Source organism: Chrysemys picta, chromosome 4 (genome assembly GCF_011386835.1).
Source record: "Chrysemys picta bellii isolate R12L10 chromosome 4, ASM1138683v2, whole genome shotgun sequence".
Lineage (NCBI taxonomy): Eukaryota > Metazoa > Chordata > Testudines > Emydidae > Chrysemys > Chrysemys picta.
Window position 1 is genome coordinate 35684752 of NC_088794.1, and position 18833 is coordinate 35703584.

At 38.1% G+C, this 18833-nt stretch overlaps 1 protein-coding gene and 1 long non-coding RNA gene across 2 annotated transcripts in view; one reads left to right on the forward strand and one right to left on the reverse strand.

The window, feature by feature from the left end:
* The window catches only part of LOC135982982 (uncharacterized), a 92793-nt gene that overhangs the window by 18826 nt on the left and 55134 nt on the right, over positions 1-18833 (reverse strand). The window contains exons 2-5 of the long non-coding RNA XR_010600476.1: positions 9551-9696; positions 4706-4803; positions 1224-1299; positions 1007-1129 (exon numbers count right to left, since the gene is read on the reverse strand). This is a non-coding gene — a long non-coding RNA (uncharacterized LOC135982982). The remainder of the gene's footprint in view (positions 1-1006; positions 1130-1223; positions 1300-4705; positions 4804-9550; positions 9697-18833) is intronic.
* Positions 1-18833, forward strand: part of MUC5AC (mucin 5AC, oligomeric mucus/gel-forming) — a 56729-nt gene that overhangs the window by 9326 nt on the left and 28570 nt on the right. Inside the window, exons 9-30 of the mRNA XM_065592020.1 lie at positions 18-143; positions 1239-1356; positions 2911-3049; positions 4232-4342; positions 5190-5259; positions 6038-6175; positions 6703-6867; positions 7770-7864; positions 8639-8765; positions 9570-9819; positions 10415-10464; positions 11898-11998; positions 12145-12296; positions 13026-13164; positions 13269-13382; positions 13639-13818; positions 14394-14633; positions 15463-15619; positions 16265-16393; positions 16754-16898; positions 18011-18054; positions 18155-18352. Coding sequence (XP_065448092.1) covers positions 18-143; positions 1239-1356; positions 2911-3049; positions 4232-4342; positions 5190-5259; positions 6038-6175; positions 6703-6867; positions 7770-7864; positions 8639-8765; positions 9570-9819; positions 10415-10464; positions 11898-11998; positions 12145-12296; positions 13026-13164; positions 13269-13382; positions 13639-13818; positions 14394-14633; positions 15463-15619; positions 16265-16393; positions 16754-16898; positions 18011-18054; positions 18155-18352 — 2988 coding nt within the window. The remainder of the gene's footprint in view (positions 1-17; positions 144-1238; positions 1357-2910; positions 3050-4231; positions 4343-5189; positions 5260-6037; positions 6176-6702; positions 6868-7769; positions 7865-8638; positions 8766-9569; positions 9820-10414; positions 10465-11897; positions 11999-12144; positions 12297-13025; positions 13165-13268; positions 13383-13638; positions 13819-14393; positions 14634-15462; positions 15620-16264; positions 16394-16753; positions 16899-18010; positions 18055-18154; positions 18353-18833) is intronic.

The window sequence follows — 18833 nt, forward strand, 5'->3', positions numbered from 1 at the left end:
CTTTTTTCTACTTTCAGACAAGACGTGCCCTTATAACATGCAGCACGAGGAATGTGGCTCCCCCTGTGCTAACACCTGCACCAACCCTGAAAGGTCAGCCCTCTGTGAAGATCACTGTACCGATGGCTGCGTCTGCCCCCCAGGCAAGTTTATATTCATCTCCTTTTCTCGTATTCGAAAGCACCAGCACATTTACATGTACAGGTTTAGCAGCTTTCCTTGGATACATTATATCTTTTAATGCTCTTTCCACAGCTACAGGAAGTTCCATGTTCTTTCCTTGAGACATGTACATAGTTTCTATCTATGTTAATGGAAACACCCTTTCAGATGACAGGGGTTTATTCAGGACATGCATCTGATGTGCCAAAAAAGTGACTGAAATTAGTATATGACAGCATACTAGAGATGGAACTCTCTAAACCTGGCAGCTTCCTTAGCCACTGTGTACAATAAGTAGATTACATTTACTCACCTTTTGCCCACAAAAATGTTTCCTGACATTAGCAACTTTGAGCCTGATCCTCCAAGGTGATGAACATTTCCTGTGGAGTGCTGCCTGTCCTCCTCTCCCTCTGTAAACACTGGGAGTTGGGAGCACTCAGCAGTTGTAAGATCAGGCCATTTTCAGGAATTATGCATGATAAATGGACATTAATTTGTAATTGTAGGTACAGTAACTGCCTGCTATCTCCATGCAAACTAAGTTCTCGTGCTGAGAATATTTGCTGACTGGAGTGAATTTATCATCTTCATCATATTTCCCATCCCTGCTCTTCAGCCCATGCTACGTGTGGTCACATGTGGTGCTCCCTCGTGTCCTCATCTCGTGTCAGAATAAATTAACTAGTCTCCCTGAGACTACTATGTGCTTGCTTTAGGGTGTATAGTGTTTACACTACAAATGGGTCCCCATGTGAATTTATAGATGTTTGCTCCATTACATCCTGTCACTCTGTCATCTTGCAATTCAAATCAGCAAGGCCCATCTCACCAAGGCACTTACCAGAGTATCACAGAGTGAAGGAGCTCTAGGATTTCTGCCACTCTTTGATTGGTTACACAGCCGCAGCAGTCAGTAGATAGCAGAGATTCCATTATTACAATGCTTTTTATTTTTGCATTTCATCTGTAATAAAAAAAGAAACACAACATATTTTACGATTTCTTCTACAGCTGTGCTCCGAAACAACATGGAAAGCATGACAAAGTGAATAACTTACTATTTCTTCCTCTAGGAACCGTGTCTGATGACATTAACAGCTCTGGCTGTATCCCTCTCAGCGAGTGCCACTGTACCTACAAAGGTGAAACGTATAGTCCAGGTGCTTCTTTTGCATCCCAGTGCACTTCATGGTAACCTACTATTTTTGTCAAATCTTTTCCTTTTTTTGTGCATTACCTAATAATTGTTGGCAGTGGGCAAGAAATCACTGATTACACAGGGGTTGGGAATGAATATATTAGTCTGAAGCTTCTGGCTTAAAATACTTACTGAAGTTGTTTATCTCCTTGGTTTCTTTCTGTACACGAGAACAAAAACTTGAATTTAGACAAGAGTAATCTCATTTTCAAACCCAGGCACGTTAACAATATGATCAAATCCAGTCACTGAATGCTCAAATCAGCCCTCAGTAACATAAATCCAGTGACAGGTTTCAGAGGGGAAGCTGTGTTAGTCTGTATCAGCAAAAACAACGAGGAGTCCTTGTGGCACCTTAGAGACTAACAAATTTATTTGGGCATAAGCTTTCGTGGGCTAAAATCCACTTCATCAGATGCATGAAATGAAAAATACAGGAGCAGGTATAAATACATGAAAGGATGGGGGTTGCTTTTCCAAGTGTGAGGTCAGTCTAATGAGATAAATCAATTAACAGCAGGATACCAAGGGAGGAAAAATAACTTTTGAAGTGGTAAGAGAGTGGCCCATTACAGACAGTTGACAAGAAGGTGTAAGTAACAGTAGGGAGAAATTAGTATTGGGGAAATTAAGTTTAGGTTTTGTAATGACCCAACCACTCCCCGTCTTTATTCACGCCTAATCTGATGGTAAATCCAGTGGTGGACTCCAGCATGAAATATGCATGTTCTATATAAGCACCATTTTAAATTTGAAGACACAGTGTATTACATGGATAGTGAAATTATGTGTACACATATAACAGCTTCTGGATGTGAATTGATGGCTTCCCCGTAGCTGCTTAAATATTACTTCAGTGTATGTATATGTGTATATGTATATAAAAACACAAAATTTATTATTTGTAAAGAATTATTTAACATGCTCTGAATTTTGTCTCATGCTAATGAAGGTAAGAGTCCAAATTCAGTATGAGAAAAATTCCTTGGTATTCCATAGAATTGCTTCCACTTTCACAAGGGCTGAATTTGGTCCAAAGATTTACAATGAATAGCTTTAGGTTAAAACATCATTACCATGAAGACGGAGATGCCTTTCCCTTATTCATATTGAGTTTTTAATGCAATATCAAAAAAACAATGAGGAGTCCGGTGGCACCTTAGAGACTAACAAATTTATTTGGGCATAAGCTTCCATGGGTAAAAAACCCAGTTCTTCAGATGCATGGAGTGTAAATTAGAGATGCGGGCATTATTATACTGACACATGAAGAGAAGGAGTAACTTTCCCTTTTACCCACGAAATCTTATGTCCAAATAAATGTGTTAGTCTTTAAGGTGCCACCGGACTCCTCCTTGTTTTTGTGGATACAAGCTAACACAGCTACCCCCTAATACTTGACACAATGCAATATCAGTTAGTCTACTTGCAAACAGTGATAAAAACAGCAGGGGGGAAATGAAGGTGTCATCTGTCCACATTTTCTCCCATTTTTCTTAAGCTTGTGTCACTCAAGCTTAACAAACATCTCTTGTCTTTTTTTTCAGTACCTGTACTGGAGGCCAGTGGAGTTGTGTCAGCCTTTCCTGCCCTGGGACTTGCTCCATTGAAGGAGGTTCCCACATCTCCACATTTGACGAGAAACGTTATTCCTTCTTTGGAGATTGTAGCTATATCCTGACGAAGGTAACTGTAATTGAGCATTTACTGCCAATGCAACTTAGTATAGGCAGATTCTTTAACTAGAGAGGATGCAACTTAATTAGTGCTACTGGAAGTCTCAACATGGGGCTTGATCCAAAGACCAATGAAATTAATAGGATTCTTTCCTTTGACTTCAATGGGCTTTGGAACAGGCCCAGAATAAACGAATGCAAAGACTTAATCAGGTAGCTGAATACATTAGGAATGTCTGTTATTTAGGGGGAGGGAGGTTTGCTTATGAATTACATTGCATTTTCCAGACCCCTTCAATATAACCTGCAGATGGTTACTATACATTTTCAAATAAATCTCCTCTGTCCTGTGTTTTGTAATTTTTTCTTTCTGAGTAAAGTTAACCCTCCTTTCTGCCTCCATTATCACCCTTAATCCAGTTTGCACACAGTTTGCCTTCCTTGATTAAATGTTCTTCATGTCAGAAGCATCATTTATAGTTCTCATGTAAACTGACTATCAACTTTCCTATTACACATGCATAACTGTTCAGTCTCAGAGCAAAAGACTAAGAACTCTTATTCAGGAGTAGGATCTAAAATGTGTATGTGTGGTTTAGATAACTTAATAACTGGGGACTGTGATATGTATGGAATACAGGATGTGGGAATGAATGGGGGTGGTAATGATTATGTACCTGAATGAAAGTCCATCAGAGTCACTGCAAAAGTCAGGCCCTATATACCACTGTCATTGACTTATATATAATAACTTCTGTAAAAAAAGTAATAAAGACTTAATATTAAAAATAACACACACACAAAGAATTATCTTTCCTCACCTAACAGCTGTGTGCTAGAAATCCTTTTTATGAGATAAAACAACCTCACTTTCAGTAAGGTCAAGTTAAATTTTAACTGAAAAGAGAATGCCACAAAAATATCTGTTGCTAATCTAGGAATGTCTGAACATTAAGGCTCCTGAAATCTCCTCATGGGTACTTCAAGTATTTAATGCCATGGTCAGCTGACACTTTTCATTGTGTTGCATGTGTTTACGCCAGCTTACTTTGGTGAGTGTAAATGGGTGTGCATATGAGGAAGAGAGACAAAGGGAAGGAATGAGCAAAATTTACAATGACCAAGTTTACCCAGAATGTTATTTGATATTGATCCCTTTTCACCTAATAGGTTTGTTTTTTCTTTTTTTCAGCTCTGTGACAGCGATTCCTTCACTGTTCTAGGAGAAGTCCGCAAATGTGGCCTAACTGACACCGAGACATGCCTGAAAGGTGTAGCCATCAGCATAGGTGGAGGACAAACTGTACGTAGTAAAAACAGATACCCAACCTTTGGCCTGAATGCTTTTAAAATGGACAAAAAGAAGAACAGGAGGACTTGTGGCACCTTAGAGACTAACAAATTTATTAGAGCATAAGCTTTCGTGGACTATAGTCCACGAAAGCTTATGCTCTAATAAATTTGTTAGTCTCTAAGGTGCCACAAGTCCTCCTGTTCTTCTTTTTGCGGATACAGACTAACACGGCTGCTACTCTGAAACCTTAAAATGGACAGTTATTGCGTAGGTAGGTGTGGGTGGGAAGGATGGGCTTAAACTGAAGACCAGAGAAAAACATGAGTGATCTGTAGCTTGCAAAAAGTGTTACCCATCACCAACTAGACTCACCACAACTTCTGTTCCTGATGCAGTAGGAACTATGTTCAGCCTTATGTTGTGCCCAGATGGAAAAATATTTGAACATGGATGGTCCTTGATCCCAAATCCTGTACCAACAAACACACATATGTATTGTTTGGGGTAGATGCATGCACAAAAAAGAACAGCGAAGCTAGGAAGTCAGCATTGATTTCTGTTCAAATAAGATATAACCTTGATCAAGCAAAAAGAAACTGCAGTGCAGACAATGGAAGTCAAGATACTGGTAGTTCTCTGGCATTTACATTTTATACAGATTTTCTAAATAATTGCTAGTTATAACAATTATAGAAAATAGTATAGTAACAAAAAAAGTTGTGTTGAAAAGTTGATTTTCACTATATCAAGCGTCCGGCCTTTTTCTTCATCTTGAACAATACTAGATATGAAATATTTGGAAAGTGCTGAACAGTTCCTAAACCTGCTTGCCAATCACTCTTTTTCTTCTTGTCAGATTGTTGTGATCAAACCTTCTGGCAGCGTGTTTGTGAATACGATCTACACCCAGTTGCCCATCTCTGCAGGTATGTTCTTTTAGGAGACATCTGTGGCATTCGCGGACTTTGACTTGGCTAGCCTAGTGCTTTGCTTATACTCTCCGTTACATTCTGAAGTCAGTTACCCTGCAGTAACCTCTTATTTTTAAAATAATTGTTTTTGCTCATTCAGCATTTTTCAGTTTGGAGATAATCGGATATTGTTATGTAACCATTAGAGAACATCTTCTATACACACATACACTATCACGCTGATATTTCCAGACCCAACTAGTGCTGTAAGAGTAAAAAGCAAATACACTGGGCCCCAAAAACCAGGCCTACAACTGATTGAGCCATTAGGTTGCCCTATGCCTCTTCTGCCTGTTTTCAAGAATATTGTTCATCATTAAAGCCTTTCACTCTATCTGTACCTCCTTAGTTTCTTACCCACATATACAGGAAGTACAAGTACTATATGTGTATTGAGTATTTTCAGATTGGATCCTAGGACAACATCATGTTAGGTAATTCTCCCAGAGCCAAAGTCTGTTTGGACACAGAAATTCACGTTCTTCTCCTTGTTCCAAAGAAATTACGAGACTGGAGGCGTGTTCTGCCTGCTTGGTACCTAGAATAGTAATAGACTAACTTTGTACCAGATTTTAGATCCAGTTCAAATTAACTCTCCTTTTTTTCTCCAAGTGATAGCTTAGCACTACATGTAGCAGAAGCTTAGTATAAAGAGAATCTTTGTAAATAATGGACAGTTGTTTTGATTTTTGATCACATACAAAAATGGGTTTATTGTGTTCTTTGTCCACAGCCAATGTCACTATCTTCAGGCCTTCATCATTCTTCATCATCGTACAAACAAACTTTGGGCTTCAGGTTCAGATCCAGCTTGTACCCATCATGCAACTCTTTGTAAACTTGGACCCGTCCCACAAAGGGCAGACATGTGGTAAGTGGACTTATCTAATATGTGTCTTTCCTACTGAGGAGAAGCACCACCCAGACTGCTTGTTTGGGTGGGAGACAGGCAGCAGGATCAGAGAGAGTCAGAGAATTAGACTTTTGATCAGGAAAGGAAGCACGGCTGAGCTTTTATAAGATTAAGCTTTCTCTCTGGGAGTAAGAAGTAGAAGGGTCACTGAATGCTATTTTTACTTTTATGTTATGTTTCCTCTGATCCAATAAAAGTGTAGTGGTGTTTCAGACCCAGAAGTCGAAAGCATAGCCAATCAGTGGGTTTTGAAGAGTTCTGCAGGGCCCCTGAAATAGCGATAGGAAAAGTAGCCGGGTTAGTCTGATATTCACAGGAAAATGTCCTGAGAGAAAGCTTTCAGAGGTACAAAGGTTGTACCAGCAACCCAGAGACATGGGTCTTGAACAAGAGTGTAATCAGGAAGGAGCAGGTTGTGACCTCACTCATTGAAATTACTTTTGATCTTGTATGAGAGATTCAAAATCCTTCTGCTTCCCGCTAAGGTCTTTGTGGAAACTTCAACAATATCCAAGCAGATGACTTCAAAGCCACAAGTGGTGTAGTGGAAGGAACAGCAGCCGCTTTTGCCAATACCTGGAAAATCCAGGGTGATTGCCCTAATGTCAAAAACATCTTTGAGAACCCCTGTACCCTCAGCATAGAAAATGGTATGTTCGTTATAATAATATATTTCTTCTATAATTAGAAGACTAAACAAATCTGACAAAAATAGGTAGCAGAAATGAATTCAGATTCTAAATTCCATGTTACATATAGATGGTTTTAAAAATTAAATCATAAAAGAAGATTAGCTTGAAAAACAAAGCAATTATTTAACTGTAAGAAATATTAACAGGATGCTGCGACTCATTTTAACTAATCCAATTTTGCCTACCCATTTTCTGTTAGACAAGACTGAGGTTTTCTCTTAATAAATAATAATAATACTTAAGACTAATAGAGTATTTTAGAGCATCACAATAGCTCTGTGAGTTAAGAAGTGAAGTGTTAAGATTCCCGTTTTGCATATGGGGAAACTGAGTCATTGAAGAGGTTATCATTCCATCCTGTAAGATGCTAAGTGCCATCTAGAAGGTGTGGTGTGCTCAGAACTTTGTATGTTTGGACTGTATGTAACTTGCCCAGTGCCACACAATGAGTCATGAATCATACTGAGAATTCATTGGTTCAAGGCTCTCAATCTTCTGTTCTAACCAATAAAGAACTTAAGTTTTTAAGGTCCACAAGCCACTCTTTCTGCTGCTAATATGAATTGAGCCATTAGTAATCCACATTGAAAATCTCCTTTTTCAAAACACCAGCTCAAGTTTTACCAGCTTAATCAAAGGCAGCCATTGTGATTTAGCTTCAGTCAATTTATGACACGTTCATATTTCTGTACAAAGAGAGTGGGCAGTTTTTTGTGTTTGAAGAAATACAGAGCCAAATTCTACTCTTTGTTATGCTTCTGCAACTCCACTGAACACAACGGGCTTACAGTGATGTAACTGGGAAGAGAATTTAACCCATAAAGTGAAACATGAATTCATAGCATTTTCTGTTTTTACAGAAAAATATGCTCAGCACTGGTGTGGATTGCTGACTGATACTCAAGGACCTTTTGCTGAATGCCACTCAACAGTGAATCCAGATGTTTACCACACGGTACTTTGCTAGTTATTTCTTTCACCTTTATAATAGCACCAATAAGAGTCTGATCCCTGATACCAAGTGCCAAGAGAAACACATACCAAACAGGAGGAGCTGGTTTAGACACCCAATTTGCTTCTGACAAGTTCATCAGGCTACAATAAGGTTTAACTGTAATTTGATTTCATGTAATCTACTCCTTCTCTAAGTAGGCATTTTTCTTTACACTATCAGGAAGATAAGTTTAATTGTTTCACTTTGTATATGACACTGCATTGATTGTAAATATCTGATGTAAATAGTAAAACTATTTTTTTCCTCAAATAAAAGGGGGAACATAAAAATACAGCTGCAGGCATCTATTTTACTTCCTTGTAAAGGATTGCATCTTTCTGGCAAGTACTCAGGGTAATTTCCCTTGCGGAGAAGTAATCTAAATTTGCATGTCTGAAACACTCTTAGATAACTGACTGCAAAGAAGGAAATGCTTAGATTTTTATACAGGTATAAATATACAGACATTAATGGGCCAAATTCTGTTGTCAATAACATTGATGAAAATCCAGAATAAACCCATTGACATACTTCAGATCTATACTGGGGTAAATCAGAGCACCATTTGGTCCAATAGGTTGCAAAGTGAATACATCAAGGTAGAATTTGGCCCTATAATCCATTATAAGACTAAATAGAGCCAGTGATTTTGACATGTGAATGCAAAAACTTAAAGGGAAATTTCTTTGGATGGGCAGTTCAGTGATTACTAATGAGTCTTATATGTATTCCTAGAACTGTCTGTTTGACACCTGTAACTGTGAAAAGAGTGAGGACTGCATGTGTGCTGCCCTCTCTACCTATGTCAGAGCCTGTGCTGCCAAAGGAGTCCTGTTGAATGGATGGAGGACCAATGTCTGCAGTAAGTTTTAAAACCATTCACTGGTTAAAAATGATCAGCCGGTGGGTCCTTTATACCAGTTGCCAAGAAATCCAGGGCTCTCCCAGTCAAATCTTAAACAAAAGTTTGATGGTGTTCTATCAACAATTCTCTTATTGAATCTAAGGGGTATAAGTAACGGGGGACATAATGAACGATAAGTAGGAAGTTACTTAAAGAAGATGACAGGTTTCAGAGTAGCAGCCGTGTTAGTCTGTATCCGCAAAAAGAAGAACAGGAGTACTTGTGGCACCTTAGAGACTAACAAATTTAAATTTGTTAGTCTCTAAGGTGCCACAAGTACTCCTGTTCTTCTTTTTAAAGAAGATGCTTCATGAGAATCATGCCTACACTGAATGAAAGTCCCAAGGAAATATCAGGGAGCATAAGGCTTTTACTGTCGATTTAATATAATTAGAATGCTTCCAGTTTTATTACTTTAATATACTGATGGTGGAAGGAGGAAAATAAACAAACAGAAAAAATAAACTGTACAAATTAATATGGGCTAAATTCTCCACTTGTTTAAACTGAAGAAACCTCATTGACAGCAATGGGGTTCTCTAGTGTACCCGTCCGAGATAGTAATGTGGGGGTAAATTTTGTAGTAGAAGTACAAAAGACATGTAAATTACATTACTGTTGACCTCGCTGCAGAATTTCATCCATTCAGTTTTAATCTGTGGACATACAGGATCTATCATACACAATATATCCAAAATTTGGCATTTATAGCCATCATTAAATAAGCTATGAATGTAACTTACTTTATTTTACTCTCTCAAGCCATAACCTCGTGCCCCAAATCCCTGACGTACAGCTACGTTGTCAGTTCCTGCCAACCCACTTGCCGATCTTTGAGTGAGCCCGATGTCACGTGCAACATCAAGTTCACTCCAGTTGATGGCTGCACCTGTGCAAATGGAACTTACATGGATGAAAATGGCAAATGCGTGCCCGCTACTAGCTGTCCTTGTTATTACAAAGGATCTGTGCTACCTTCTGGAGAGGTTGTTCATGACAATGGTGTCATATGGTAAGAGGTTCTTTAACAAAACCCTGGGGCTGGACACTGGCAATCATGGAATCATATATATTTTATGAAGTCTACTCAAGTCAAATGAGTTTCTCTCCCCGTTTAAGAATTTTCAGTGTGAAAATCACAATTACTCATGAATTTTTAGGATTGTCTTTGTTTAGAAGTCTTTCTTTAATCCAGTCAACTAACTCAATTAGCCATATTTTCTCCCTGAATTTAAAAGGTTTCTTCCAGATTAAAAAAGTCTACCAGTTTAATATTCCCTGTACTTAAAATGAGGAATGCTGGTGAAATGAATAATATTACAGAAGAAACTTTTTAAGTGTAATAATCTATGTCAACAAACTGACTGGGTGGTATTGCCTTAGCATAAGGCACAAGCTTGTTTGTTTTCTGGACAGCTATCACAGAAATTATATGCAAACAATATACACGGTTCTGTTGAAAGGACACTTTCTATCTCTGGCCACAAGGTGGCATTTCAGTATTCCAGATTCCATAGGAAACACTGGATGTATGGCAAGATAGAAGCAGCTTTCCATGTAACTAACTAAGATTTGAAGCAAACATAATTCCCTTCTCTTTCTCACAGCTCTTGCACACATGGAAAATTGGACTGCGTGAGAGTGAAACCAGAACCAGGTATAATCCCTTTAAGCTTTATTTTAATTCCCTCTCACACTTCTGAGTGAACTCAGTTTTATTACAATGATGAAGACAGCAAACATTTGAAACCCAGTAGGGAAATTAACGCATCAGAAACCATTTGCATAGCAGTTTTGTAGTAGCGAGGATGTAATTTTTGAAATGCAAAGTACCATTCTTTATATTGTGACATAGTGGAAACAAAATATGACAAGAACTAAAGGATCTAATTCAGAGCAAGATAAGATCTTGTCATAGTGTTACAGATAAAAAAGAAAAGTGCCCTAAGGAGTACATAATAACCACTGAATTTCCTAAAAAGCAAAAATTACTGGATGCCGGTAACTTGATAAATATAGGGTGAGGGGTGTCCTTTATGAATTGTTCTCCAAAAGGCAAATTTCTATGAGACTTCTTAAAAATGAAAATCAGCAAAAGGAAGCAAAAAATAAAGAAAAATAACACAGCTGTTAATATAGTAACAAGAATCACTTTCTTTTTTCAACAAAGAAATGATGGTAAGATGTATTTCTTAACAACTGAAAGGTGGTTCAAAGCACTTATCACATATTTCAGTAGGTATTAGGTAAAACCCAAAAGTATAACATGCCACCGACTCCATTCTCCGTACAGTAGAAGAAAAAAACATTAAGATCCAAATATTGTTCATGTGCCAATGGCAATTTTTTTAATGACATGCATGGCCAGGGCTCTGGCCATACTTCTGGTTCATATGTTTAATACTACAGCTATTATCAGGTGCTTATCCAAGACGTGGCACCCAATCCTGCAGTCGCTACTCAAACAAAAATTTCCCACGGGTGTCAGTGGGAGTTTTAACTGAATAAAGAGTGCAGGATTTGGCTACACTTACCATCTCTGTGCTTGCAGAGGGGGTAATTAAACATGCAAATGACCAGTTCTGTAACTAACTGGCCATTTGTGCATGCCGTTACATTGCACGTGAAAACTATGCATCTGCTATTCTAAAATCTGTCCCATTAATTATAGCACAATTATTACAGGATTAACTGAATTGAAATATATTATATAAAGATTCAAATGGATTTTGTTTCCAAAGTAATGTGTAAATTAGTTGTAAATTTTCTTTACTAACAATTATGAAGAATTGTATCCCAAGTTTACAACCAAAGGCAATGAGCTCCTATATCTGAGGTCATTTATAATTCTAAACAAAGCCTTGTGCCCAATTCCATGGCTAAAATCATTTCAGCAGAGAGCTAAAATGTGTGACAGAGCAAATGAAGGTTATTTACCAGTAACTGAAGCATTGTAACTAGATTGTGTTCCTTGGCTTAACTCTAAAATCAGGGCTCTTTGGAGGCATATTCATGACAAATTATTACTGTAGCAATAACTGATAACTCTGTGTTTGATCCCAAATGTCTTATGGCTTTTGTCTCCTGCAGTCTGTGCAGCTCCCATGGTCTACTTTGACTGCAGCAATGTCACTGCAGGCACCATTGGATCCGAGTGCCAGAAGAGCTGTCAGACTCTTGATATGGGATGCGTAAGTGCCAATTCCTTATGCCCACTTGAAAACATTTTCATATCCTGACCAAAATTAAATCTCTCACACTCTGTGCTGTTGTAGTTGAATGTTTCTTTTCCACTGACATGATTTATCAAGTGATGTTTTCTCTATGGTTCTTACAGTACAGCACACAGTGCGTCTCTGGCTGCGTGTGCCCTAATGGTCTAGTGTCAGATGGCAAAGGTGGCTGTGTAGCTGCGGGGGAATGTCCATGTGTTCACAATGACGCCTCCTACAATCCAGGAGAAACAATTAAAGTCAACTGTAACACCTGGTAGGTATATGTTGAATAGTTATGGTTTTCACAATCCTAAAGGTACATGTCCGTGTCGCTTAAACTTGAGGAGAATCTCATTTTGCTGTAGCAGAATTAAGACTTACAGCACACACTTGAGTGGGGCTCATATTCCATGCAACAGAAGGTGATGATAGATATACACATAGCCTGTGCACTAGAATTTGGTTGGCAATGCGATCCTTCACTGCAAGAGGGTTAGTAGTTAGTTCCGCATTGGTATCTAATGTTGAAATCTAATATTCAGCATAAAAAAAAACCCGGGCTCTCTTCATTCTTTCCAAAACCAAACAAGAATAGTTAGTAAATGAGCAGGACAACGATGGGCTTTATATGCCCTCTTCTCCATTAGAGCTGCACGGGAAAACTTTATACCTGCTCAGTCTGTATGCAGTCCCTCAATGGTGCATACATCTCAAAAAATTCTAAGAGGTTTTGAAATCCAAAAGGTTTTTAAATGGCTCTCAATCATATCACCCATTTAATCAGAAAATAAATTAAATTTTGGGAATTAATGGGGTCCATGTGCTGTTGGTCCAGAGCTACGATAGATTACTGTTTAGCATGAGTAAGCCCTATTTCCCAGTACCATAGGTTTACTGTATTTTGGAATAGACACATTCTGAATCAAATTTACATCTGGCTATATAAGGAGAAATTAATATGTTAAGTATTTTTGTTACATTTGGACTTTTTTCTCCCTCCTAGCACTTGTAAAAACAGAATGTGGCAATGCACCAATGAACCTTGCCTGGCAACCTGCTCTGTTTATGGAGATGGTCATTACATTACTTTTGATGGCAAACGCTTCAGCTTTAGTGGAGACTGTGAATACACACTGGTCCAGGTACTGAGCTTCTTTCCTAGCATTATTACACCACTAAAAGTATCTTGTGTTCCTACATGTGGTGACCTTGTATTACTAACACTAACTATAACTCCTGTTCTCAGGATTACTGTGGTAAAAACAGTACCAGCCTTGGAACCTTCCGAGTGATCACTGAGAACATCCCCTGTGGAACCACTGGGACCACCTGCTCAAAGGCCATTAAAGTCTTCCTAGGGGTGAGTAGCTTCTTTGATAAACTGTGGGAAAGAACATGTGTATCTGATCTCTGACATGAGTAGGATGCACAATAGATTGTCCAAGGTAGATCTCACTGTAAAAATATCCAATCAGACAGCATAACCTTTCGTAGCCTTCCAAACTTGCTACCAGCAATTGCGTGATATCTTAGGAAGAAATGCTATAGAATAATTCAGATAGTTATAGATATATTAAATCTGTTGGTTTTTTAACTGGCTTTTCTTCCTATTTCAGAACTATGAACTGGTACTCAGTGACGGAAAGTTTGAAGTGATAGAGAAGGTCCGTGGAGGGGAAGTGCCATACAAGGTCCGTTACATGGGCATCTACATGGTGATTGACACCAACAATGGGCTGATTCTTATGTGGGATAAGAAAACCAGCATATTCATCAAGCTCAGCCCAGATTTTAAGGTGAGTTTTAGGAGCTGTGTGACTGGGATCAACTGTTATGGATACACTATGGTGTTATCTCTTGAAGGAGAAAATGGAAGTGCAGTGAAACATAAGTAAGATTGTAACTGCAAGATTGAATGAATTCCTATTGCATATAATCAGCCTTTCGGTGGTGTCTCAAAATAGATCCTTTAGAGTGACAGAATATAGTGGGGTGATAAGCTGCTTCTAAATACATCATTCATGTCCACAAATTACATAATGATTTCATAACTAAATAGTAGCAGAACATTCATTAAAGGTCATTACTAATAAGGTATATTCAAAATGAAATAAAAATAGTTAATTCGTTTTTTTTTTTAAATACTAAGAACAAAATTATGTGTCTACTTTACTTCTTTCTTCAGACAGGATTCAGTACAATAAAAAAAAGGGTACATTTTTTGGTAAAGGCATCTTCAGGGACAAGTGTGAGGCTGTCACTGAAGACGCAAAGTCTACATTAAATCCGAAAAGTCAGAGTTTCAGTTAATCACAGATACTGGCAAATACATTTTATTAGCACTCATCAGTTTGTTTGTTTCTCTATGCAGGGTCAGGTCTGTGGCCTGTGTGGGAACTACGATGGCAATGGCATTAATGACTTTACCACCAGAAGTCAGTCTGTGGTAGGAGATGTGCTGGAGTTTGGAAACAGCTGGAAGGTGTCTCCTACTTGCCCAGATGCCAAGAGCAACAAGGATCCTTGCACTGCAAACCCTTACAGGAACTCTTGGGCCCAGAAGCAGTGCAGCATAATCAACAGCAAAGTATTCGCTGCCTGTCACTCTCAGGTATAGCAAATCCTCAGGTGGAATCCTTCTAAGTAGGGATTATATTATATACAGAATACCTTCGTGGTGCACTTTGCGTTGCCACTCCCTGCACTAAACATAAGGATGCTCTACCTGTTTTTTAATGTACATGTACGTTTGATTGTGGGAGAAGCATCATGGGCTTGATCCAGTTTCACACTGAAGTCAATGGAAAGATTTGACTTCAATGAGAGCTGGACCAGGTCCTTTAAGACCAAACTGGACTCATAGCTAATTCCAGGAGGACTATGCAGAAATTTCACTGAGATTCATTTTCTCTTTTTGCCAAGTAAGCCGGTCCATCAAAGAAGTATGTGACACTTGTACAGACGTCATCAGATAACCCTTTTTACATGGGACAATCACAGGATGTGTTATTCCGTCCAGCAGGATTAGCTTCTGATAATACATTTAATTGATAACAGGATGATGGTTGTGATAGGTTGTACTAATCTAATTATATTATTTTTTCCAATTAATTTGTAATGTTCCACAGCTGTTAGGGTAGTCACTTCTCTTATGATTACTAATGCTAGGCGTGTCCTACACTTGATGTCTTCACTTGACTTTATTAAAAACAATTCTTGTCATTTCCCCCCCAATTTAGACTCTTTTTTTCCAAAATCATAATTTATTCTGCATGTAGTTCCATTGCTATAGGGAACGATGTTACAAGAGAAAAAGAAAAGAACAGCATCCATTTCAAACATTTGACTGAAATTTTAGGAGGAGAGGGAATTGCTATTGCAAAACAAGATGACAAATGCATGGAACAAAAATTAAATGTCATGTATTCTTTTTCTAACAGGTTGAACCAAATGAATATTATGAAGCATGTGTGACTGATGCTTGTGCCTGTGACACTGGGGGAGATTGTGAATGTTTCTGTACAGCGGTAGCTTCATATGCTCAAGCATGTAATGAGGCTGGCATTTGTGTTGCATGGAGAACCCCATCTATCTGTCGTGAGTATTACCCCATAACTTCATGGAGGGAGAGGGAGAAAAAGAAATAAAGAATGAGAAGGGGAAAAAAACACAGGAAGAAATGAAGAGGCGTATAGTACTGTTCCTGAGATGCACTACAATCTGGAAAATAGCAAAATAGTCCAAAGCAAACAGTAAATTATCAATAGAACTATCTACAAAACTTCCTTTTCCAATCTCCCTACACATCTCCAATTGTAGATATGATTAAAATAAAACTGTGCCCTAGTGATTGTATTAGTTGTTAAATTACTGTATTATCTAGTTACAGATTGTGATATACCACTGCCATCCTACTATATATATATATAGTATATATACACACAAACACACACACAGCTTTTATCTGTCACAGTGTAAGTAATAGCAATGCATAGTAGCAGCTGAAAATTTTATGTTCCAGTTAATTGAGTTTTATGCGTTCTGTCAGTGTACCAGCACTGAAGTCAATACAACTGTAGAATTAAGATAATCATATTGAATTAGAAACAGGATAACTACTGTTTACTACTTGCAGAATTATGTTAGTATTATGGGATTTGTACACAGCATATGGATAGCTATGAAGCACTTTAGAAACATTTTGTTACATGTAATATTTTCACCCATTTTGCCCTCTTTCAGCTCTGTTCTGTGATTACTACAACCCGCAAGGGGAATGCGAGTGGCACTACAAGCCTTGTGGGTCTCCTTGTATGAAGACCTGCAGGAACCGAAGTGGAAAATGCCTTCATGAGTTACAAGGCTTGGAAGGTAAAATACATTATATATATCTCACTCTACTTGTAAAAGCTAATTAAAAATTCCTAAACTAAAATTCCTACTTCTCAATATAGTTAATAATATTAGAAAGTACAAGCCAGGTTAGTGATTATGGAGTTTTCTGAATTGTGTGTAATTCTCTACAGAGGTCATGATCTTCTTTGGGATTAAAATCCAAATTATTGCATTTAAACTCTCAGAGAAATGTATGCTATGGCAGCAATATGCATCATGTCACTAAGGGTGAAATTCCACCCTTGACAAGAAATCAATGCAGAGTTTAGACAGTTGTCTAGAGACACCCGCAGTGTAAGAGATCCAGTGTCAATATAACTCTCTTTGTTACTGCAGGATGCTATCCAAAGTGTCCAGAGAACAAGCCCTATTTTGATGAAGATGATATGGAGTGTGTCGATAGCTGTGGCTGTTACGATACCAAGGGAAAATATTACAAGCCAGGAACACCCATTCGTTCAGAAGAGAACTGTCAATCATGGTAAGCTTAGCTGTATGAGGATTTTAGGAGGATCCTAACATAATGTACTGGCCATTAAACTCCATTGTTTGCTAACAGGAATTGGTCTTGTGCCTACTGTGCATAAATTACTAATGAGTACATAAACCACTTTTATTTCTGGGACTGGGAAGGGAAAGGATCATGATCTGAAATTCTTTCCTTTGCAGTGATTTGCTTGAAGCATATTTCTCTGTTTTATTGCACATTCTGTATTATCCTTAAAAAAAAAGATCTTCTTTATACTGCATTTAGGAAACAAATTGACAAGGTATTATTGAAATCATTATCTAAAATTGCTCTATAGCTTAATTCTGTTCATTTGTTTTTGCTATTGTCTTGGCATGTATCTGTCTAGGAGAGTCCTTCAGTATTTTTATATGTTTTATTTTTTGTAACTGATTTCTTCGTTACACAGATATTTACTTAGGGACATATTCTGATATGCTTCTCATGCTGAATAGCAATTTACTCCACAAAGTCAATAGGACTACTTGCGGAGTACAGTGTTAGTTAGTGTGAACAAAGGTACCTGAATTTAGGCCTTAATTAGTAAGTGAGAAATCCCTATCTTTGTGCACAGCCTGAGTAAACGGACTGTGTTCTCACAGGGGCGTACCATCGAGGGCTGAGGAGAGGGAATCCTCCTTACTAGGCTGCAGAGCAGCTAAAGAGACTCTCTGGCAGCTATTTCAACCTAAGAGCAACAGTAATTCCTCCACCACCATCCCTGCTGCACTTCCCCTCCACTGGGGGGGAAGTGGTCAGTGGATCCCTTTGGAAGGGATGCAGTGCAGGGTATTGTTAGTAGGCACAGATGGTGTTACAAATCCTGTCTGCAGATTGAAAGGAGCCTGCCCATCCTGCCTTTCTGCAGCAGAAGTGCACCAGTTTGAGAGCTCAGGGCCCTTCTATCACAGGATGGATGAGAACATTCTAGGTCTTTTTGAGCTTACCCACACAACTTTTCTCCATGAACTTCATTTTGTTCCTTCTGATATAAATGCAATAGAAACAGTTAAAACAGTAAAATGTATGTGGTTATCCTTTATGCATCTTCAGTCCCATATTTCTTTTCTCTTTTCCCCCCGCAGTGAATGCACAATGAATGGCATTGAGTGTGAATATGATGAAGACGGTATGTTGACAAAGCAGCTGTTATCTGAACATGAAATTTTTGGAACAATCTATTCCATATTACAGGAAATCTAATGATGACATTCTCCTTTGATTTACAGAATGCCACTGCACATATGATGGAAAGCAATATGAGTATGAGGATGTCATCTACGACACTACAGATGGTATTGGCGGGTGTATCATTGCAACTTGTGGTCACAATGGAACAATTGATAGAAAAGTCTACGCATGTTCTACACCCTTAACCACAACACCATTTTCATTTTCCTCTTCAACACCTATATCCACCACTACAGGTATGTTTTTAATGAATACATGAGCTCACTGTACTCTTACTTGCCGTTGAGTGAAATTTACCTACCAAACCATGCTTATAACTCTAACGAATGGATCAGAAACTCAAAAACTAATAAGACCTATTTTTCTTTGCATTTTATATATTTTATATAGTTTTGATCATAGCTAGAAAACAAATTGAAACATGAAAATATAGAAAATTAAACCACTGTGCATGGTTTTGATATGATCTTTGCTCAAATTCAGACAGATTCATTAGAAAACAATCCCAAGGGTATTTTATAAACTGTTGTGGTAACTGATTCTATACTGTTCTTTTTAAATTGCTATATAGAAAATGTCCACAGCTAGTAATCTGCACAGTCATAGAATCATTCCCTATTATTCATTTATTAAATTGCAGAATGACTAATTTCTCCTAAAATCCCAGTCAGTATCATAGTATTTTGAAAATGCAGTTAGTAAATGGATTGCTCAGAC